The sequence below is a fragment of the Ylistrum balloti genome, unplaced genomic scaffold (assembly GCF_031769215.1).
Source record: "Ylistrum balloti isolate Yb309-2 unplaced genomic scaffold, AGI_CSIRO_Ybal_v1 Utg371680, whole genome shotgun sequence".
Classification (NCBI taxonomy): Eukaryota; Metazoa; Mollusca; class Bivalvia; order Pectinida; family Pectinidae; genus Ylistrum; species Ylistrum balloti.
Window position 1 is genome coordinate 239,350 of NW_026782849.1, and position 8,509 is coordinate 247,858.

General features: G+C 35.7%; 1 protein-coding gene across 1 annotated transcript; it reads left to right on the forward strand.

Annotated features, from left to right (window-relative positions):
* Positions 1 to 5,627: 5,627 nt before the first annotated feature.
* On the forward strand, positions 5,628 to 7,296 carry LOC132563320 (uncharacterized). The gene is made up of 2 exons (XM_060228079.1): positions 5,628 to 5,724; positions 6,218 to 7,296. The coding sequence occupies exons 1-2, from the start codon at positions 5,628 to 5,630 to the stop codon at positions 7,294 to 7,296; spliced, it is 1,176 nt and encodes a 391-aa protein (XP_060084062.1).
* The last annotated feature ends 1,213 nt before the right edge of the window (positions 7,297 to 8,509 follow it).

Here is an 8,509-nt window from a genome sequence, read left to right on the forward strand (position 1 = left end):
CTGTTGATTTAATTATTATACAATCCTCGCCGTGAATGTTCCTCACATTTATTACACAGAGATATGGGGATCTGTAAATACACAAAGATATGGGGAACTGTAAATACACAGATATATGGGGAACTGTAAATAACAGAGACATAATACACAGAGATATGGGGAACTGTAAATACACAGAGATATGGGGAACCGTAAATACACAGAGATATCGGCAACTGTAAATACACAGAGATATCGGCAACTGTAGATACACAGAGATATTGGCAACTGTAAATACACAGAGATATGGGGATCTGTAAATACACAGAGATATGGGGAACTGTAAATACACAGAGATATGGGGAACTGTAAATACACAGAGATATGGGGAACCGTTAATACACAGAGATATGGGGAACAGTAAATACACAGAGATATGGGCAACTGTAAATACACAGAGATATGGGGAACCAGAGATATGGGGAACCGTAAAGACACAGAGATATGGGGATCTGTAAATACACAGAGATATGGGGAACTGTAAATACACAAAGATATGGGGAACTGTAAATACACAAAGATATGGGGAACTGTAAATACACAGAGATATGGGGAACTGTAAATACACAGAGATATGGGGAACTGTAAATACACAGAGATATGGGGATCTGTAAATACACAGAGATATGGGGAACTGTAAATACACAGAGATATGGGGAACTGTAAATACACAGAGATATGGGGAACTGTAAATACACAGAGATATCGGTAACTGTAAATACAGAGATATCGGCAACTGTAAATACACAGAGATATGGGGAACTGTAAATACACAGAGATATCGGCAATTGTAAATACACCAGGATATGGGGAACTGTAAATACACAGAGATATGGGGATCTGTAAATACACCGAGATATCGGCAATTGTAAATACACCAAGATATGGGGAACTGTAAATACACAGAGATATGGGGATCTGTAAATACACAGAGATATCGGCAACTGTAAATACACAGAGATATGGGGAACTGTAAATACACAAAGATATGGGGAACTGTAAATACACAGAGATATGGGGAACTGTAAATACGCAGAGATATGGGGAACTATAAATACACAGAGATATGGGGAACTGTAAATACACAGAGATATGGGGATCTGTAAATACACAGAGATATGGGGAACTGTAAATACACAGAGATATCGGCAACTGTAAATACACCAAGATATGGGGAACTGTAAATACACAGAGATATCGGCAACTGTAAATACACAGAGATATGGGGATCTGTAAATACACAGAGATATCGGCAACTGTAAATACACCAAGATATGGGGAACTGTAAATACACAGAGATATGGGGAACCGTAAAGACACAGAGATATGGGGATCTGTAAATACACAGAGATATGGGGAACTGTAAATACACAAAGATATGGGGAACTGTAAATACACAAAGATATGGGGAACTGTAAATACACAGAGATATGGGGAACTGTAAATACACAGAGATATGGGGAACTGTAAATACACAGAGATATGGGGATCTGTAAATACACAGAGATATGGGGAACTGTAAATACACAGAGATATGGGGAACTGTAAATACACAGAGATATGGGGAACTGTAAATACACAGAGATATCGGCAATTGTAAATACACCAAGATATGGGGAACTGTAAATGCACAGAGATATGGGGAACTGTAAATACACAGAGATATCGGCAATTGTAAATACACCAAGATATGGGGAACTGTAAATACACAGAGATATGGGGATCTGCAATTGTAAATACACCAAGATATGGGGAACTGTAAATACACAGAGATATGGGGATCTGTAAATACACAGAGATATCGGCAACTGTAAATACACCAAGATATGGGGAACTGTAAATACACAGAGATATGGGGAACTGTAAATACACAGAGATATGGGGAACTGTAAATACAAAGAGATATGGGGAACTGTAAATACACAGAGATATGGGGAACCGTAAAGACACAGAGATATGGGGATCTGTAAATACACAGAGATATGGGGAACTGTAAATACACAGAGATATGGGGAACTGTAAATACACAGAGATATGGGGATCTGTAAATACACAGAGATATGGGGAACTGTAAATACACAGAGATATGGAGAACTGTAAATACACAGAGATATGGGGAACTGTAAATACACAGAGATATGGGGAACTGTAAATACACAGAGATATGGGGAACTGTAAATACACAGAGATATGGGGAACTGTAAATACACAGAGATAACGGCAACTGTAAATACACCAAGATATGGGGAACTGTAAATACACAGAGATATGGGGAACTGTAAATACACAGAGATATGGGGAACTGTAAATACACAGAGATATGGGGATCTGTAAATACACAGAGATATGGGGAGAACTGAAAATACACAGAGATATGGGGAACTGTAAATATACAGAGATATGAGGAACTGTAAATACACAGAGATATGGGGATCTGTAAATACACAGAGATATCGGCAACTGTAAATACACAGAGATATGGGGAACTGTAAATACACAGAGATATGGGGAACTGTAAATACACAGAGATATGGGGAACTGAAAATACACAGAGATATGGGGAACTGTAAATACAAAGAGATATGGGGAACTGTAAATACACAGAGATATGGGGATCTGTAAATACACAGAGATATCGGCAACTGTAAATACACAGAGATATGGGGAACTGTAAATACACAGAGATATGGGGAACTGTAAATACACAGAGATATGGGGAACTGTAAATACACAAAGATATGGGGAGAACTGAAAATACACAGAGATATGGGGAACTGTAAATACAAAGAGATATGGGCAACTGTAAATACACAAAGATATGGGGAACTGAAAATACAAAGAGATATGGGGAACTGTAAATACAAAGAGATATGGGGAACTGTAAATACACAGAGATATGGGGATCTGTAAATACACAGAGATATCGGCAACTGTAAATACACCAAGATATGGGGAACTGTAAATACACAGAGATATGGGCAACTGTAAATACACAGAGATATGGGGAACTGAAAATACACAGAGATATGGGGAACTGTAAATACAAAGAGATATGGGGAACTGTAAATACACAGAGATATGGGGATCTGTAAATACACAGAGATATCGGCAACTGTAAATACACAGAGATATGGGGAACTGTAAATACACAGAGATATGGGGAACTGTAAATACACAGAGATATGGGGAACTGTAAATACACAACGATATGAGGAACTGTAAATTCATAAATGATATGGGGAACTGTAAATACATAAATGATATGGGGAACTGTAAATACACAGAGATATGAAGAACTGTAAATTAACGAAGATATGGGGAACTGTTACATGCTGTAAAATACAATGCATGTCATAAAATAAAATAAGATGTAAAGAAGTGAAAAAGGTAGTGTATTATACTTACTTATAAAACAATGGAAATGTTTAACGTTTGATATAACAATTTTGCTTCAGTCGTTATGTCAAAACATTAATTATATATAGGTACGTATGGTACCAGCAGAAAAGTCTTGTCACAAAGAAACCACATGTCAAAAGCCCTACCTGTTACGGTGTAATAGTTATAGGCAAGGTTAAAGTTGATAACAGACAAACAAACTGACAGACAAACAAAGACAGCAAAAAAACAATATGCCCCCGATCTTTCCATCCGGGGATAAAAGAATATCGCTGTAACCGTGAGTGGAATCAGCATTGAATAGAAGACTTATAATTAAACTGATTTCATTAATGGAACAACAGTTCATTCCTAGGAATCTAAATCATGACCAATGGTAAACCTTGGTCAATCCAAGTACAGTAAAACACGTTTATAACGAACCCCTAGGGTTAATTAATATCACGCTTTCGTGTGATGATAAGGTATACAATAGGCAAACTAACGAGCATCACACACGTCCAACTTTACATCGCATAAAAAAATATGATATTTACAGTTGAACGATGATGGTCAATAGGTTATTGATTTCTTTATCAAAGGTTTCTGCACATCTTCACATTCTTTTGATGCCGACAAAAGTTTATATTCGACGCAGGTGTAACAATACAAAATCCGGAATAAATAACACTGGCTTCCATTCACTAGTGAATGGTCTCAGGTATCTCGAAAAGCATTTCATTTATCATTTTACAAACATCATCCTCAAAATACATATAGAAATTCAATGTTCGTAAATTGTGTCTTCATGGGAAAGTGATAGCGGCTTGTCAATTACATGTTCCTTCTATAGATATCAACTTTCAGACGTATCTCGAGCTACGAGTACATGTAATCGTATAATGATGAGCTGTGGATATACCTGTAAAATCGCACGTTCACAAGTATTAGGTTTACCAATGCATAAACACTAACCATAATACTAAAGCAATTCAGGGTTGGAATACCAATCTGTCCTTTTCTGTAAAGATAAAAATTGCAACACGTCTTGAAAATTTTAACATAGGTATTTCTCAACAGTGATTTCTTATAATGAACTCGTCTTCTGGCCAACATTGTTATGAATCGTGAATAAATGTCTGTGAATTTTAAGTGATTAAAGAGGTACCGAAAAATGATACAATTATACGATAGCACCCAAGAACATGACATTCTGGAATATAAATAAAAAGACTGTCTTGAAAGGTACCTAAGATATGACATGGAAAGAACAATATGAATAATCTTGATGACTGGCTTTATGAAAAGCTATTCGTGGTGTGAACTCATGCAGCACACATTAGATGATGAACCTCGGTCATTAAGTTTAAGAAGCTATATTCTGTTGAGCTAAGCTCACGCATGAAATCTCAGTTGATAGATGGAATGATTTTGCAGAAACCATTGTAGGCCTCTTATCATATCAGAGGAAGGTATGGAAAAAAGATGATTCATGCAGCTTTCTTTTGGAGACATCCTAATTAGGTTTTATAGTTGTTGCCCAAACCAACAATATCATTCAAATTTGTAGACTCGAAAAGGATCTCAACTTTGTTTTTTAATTTGTTTTACAAACTGTTGAAAATTTATTATTGTCCATCTATCGAAAATGCCTACTATTCACTCTTTATAAATTTTTATTGTATTTTCATTCTTATCAACGAGATTCACCTTTTAATCTCGCGTGTTCCCCTTTCCTATGACGTAATCTCAGCTATCAGTATCAACAGCGCCCAATATAATGGGGGAAAACTGAAGATCAAGTTTGACCACAACAAGAATCAGTGCTAGACTTGAAACACTAAATTATCTTTAACAGCTGTAAATTAACGCTTAAGAAACGTATTGGTTTTGGCGTTTTGTTTCCTGGTGACGAGAACAAAATACGGAAAAACATTTATTTATGTAATTACATATAAAGAAACGTTACTAATTTATAAAACTACTGGGCGATGTGTGAAGTGGGAATACGATATTGATTTGATGTGTAACTATTTTATACACAATAGCTGAACAAATATCTAAAACAAATTTTAACTTTCACATCTGTTGCAAGTTATCAAATATAAAGATAATGAATCGGATCAGAGAGCAAGTTTCTAGAGATCGTGTCCCATTAGGAAAACATCAACTTTTGACACTGTTTCTATAGATGTCGACACAGTGATATAATGAGAGGAACGATTCCCGTTACGAAGGCTCTGTTCTGGAGTTTTGTGGCATCAATGTTGGGATTACTCTATATATCTAAAGGATATAATTATTGTGGTGAGTAATCATATGTTGGTTGTAAGATGTATTTAGATATTGAATTTTATGGAAAATACAATTATGTTGACATGTCGATTTCTGAAAAATTTGATACATTGTTTATATTATCAATAAATATGTTATTTAGAAATAGATTTTTTTTCGTGCCATAAGTAGACACTTATGTGTTTTGTATATTTGTTGAGGTGAATAATACCTTGGAGTTTACATTTTGTTATTTTATCATCACTATCTAAAACAAGATATTTTTGTTTAATATCTTTTCATTTCGATTCGTTATGTTTTACTGTTTATTGAATGGCATCAATTTTGTTTGTTCATCTTAACATTCTGTCGGTATGTATATCTTTTGCGCTGTAAATTAATGTCGAATATTTTAGGGTATTTTTGTAGGTATCACTGATGTCAGCATATTTACTATCCACTAAATGCCACAACATATGATGTTCATTTAGTAAAGCATTATTTGAAGTGTTCCTGTTTTCTCCAGAAACATACATAGGAGCGTCACGGTCCATATCAGATGACGGGGTGATCACGTCCTATCGACGTTCTCAGCAAGTGCCGACACGTTTGAACAGACTGCACTATGTCTGTCAGACGGAATGGATCAAGGATGACACACTTCGATACAACCAAACCACTACAAGGTTTGATTATTCTAAGAAGGCAAATATCTCTGTATGTAGTGTTCCTAAAGCCGGAAGTACTCTGTTCGCGTTGGTTCTTCTCGCCTTAGAGGTTCCGGCGGGAACAGACATAGAATCGATATTTCAAACAAAACGTAGTCATGTACACGCTCAAGCAGGTAGTAAATTACAACAAAGCTCAAAAGAGATGCTGCCAACGAGGAAAGTTATAGTGGCCAGGGACCCCTTCCGACGTTTGTTTTCAGCTTATGTTGACAAGGAATTAACGAGACTACCGGTATACCGCGCCAATACAAGTAAGGTGGTATGTAGCAATCGTTTGGCGTTCGATCAGTTCCTACATAATACGGTGTCCGATGGATTCAAAGGAAAGTTTATAGACCGCCATGTTGCTCCTGCTTCTCTGTTGTGTGAACCATGTGAAACAAATTACGAATTTGTGGCAAAACAAGAAACGTTGACAGAAGATCTCAGTTTTCTTCTAGAGAATATGACAACAGCACACAAACATACCAGGGACTCCATTTTGCGAGTTTTACACGGAGACGTGAACAAGAAAACTTTGATTGGTGTGATAGAAACTGTGGTGTCCCGGGCCTCCAATATTTGTAAAAACCTAGTAGACTATTTATCAACTTTGTGGACAGCGTTCAAAATGCAAGGTGTCCTACATAAAGACGCTGTGTTTCCACGGGAGGAATTTGAACAGCGTGACGCTATAGACGTTAGCTACGTCACATCTGTTGTCCTGGAAACAATGTTGGATTTTCCGCTCTCTAGCGAGGACAGGCGTAGACAGAGACAGGAAGCATTAGTACAGGCCTATGCCGGAGTCTCATCTGACACAGTGCGCGGGATACAGAATATGTACTTCAAAGATTTCTTGTTGTTTGATTATAATATCCTTCCACCCTCATAACACTTTGAGTAAGAGCCATTATAAAAATAGATCTAAGATAAAAACTGTAAAAAAAAACTCACATCTAGCGTAAATACAATAACCAAGATATAAAATATCTAAATCATCTAGAGTTAACACATCATACAATATCAAGGTAGAGAAAACACATCATACAATATCAAGGTAGAGTTAACACATCATACAATATCAAGGTAGAGTTAACACATCATACAATATCAAGGTAGAGTTAACACATCATACAATATCAAGGTAGAGTTAACACATCATACAATATCAAGGTAGAGTTAACACATCATACAATATCAAGGTAGAGATAACACATCATACAATATCAAGGTAGAGAGTAACACATCATACAATATCAAGGTAGAGATAACACATCATACAATATCAAGGTAGAGAAAACACATCATACAATATCAAGGTAGAGTTAACACATCATACAATATCAAGGTAGAGTTAACACATCATACAATATCAAGGTAGAGAAAACACATCATACAATATCAAGGTAGAGTGAACACATCATACAATATCAAGGTAGAGTTAACACATCATACAATATCAAGGTAGAGTTAACACATCATACAATATCAAGGTAGAGTTAACACATCATACAATATCAAGGTAGAGTTAACACATCATACAATATCAAGGTAGAGTTAACACATCATACAATATCAAGGTAGAGTTAACACATCATACAATATCAAGGTAGAGTTTACACATCATACAATATCAAGGTAGAGTTAACACATCATACAATATCAAGGTAGAGTTAACACATCATACAATATCAAGGTAGAGTTAACACATCATACAATATAACACATCATACAATATAGAGTTAACACATCATACAATATCAAGGTAGAGTTAACACATCATACAATATCAAGGTAGAGTTAACACATCATACAATATCAAGGTAGAGTTAACACATCATACAATATCAAGGTAGAGTTAACACATCATACAATATCAAGGTAGAGTTAACACATCATACAATATCAAGGTAGAGTTAACACATCATACAATATCAAGGTAGAGTTAACACATCATACAATATCAAGGTAGAGTTAACACATCATACAATATCAAGGTAGAGTTAACACATCATACAATATCAAGGTAGAGTTAACACATCATACAATATCAAGGTAGAGTTAACACATCATACAATATCAAGGTAGAGTTAACACATCATACA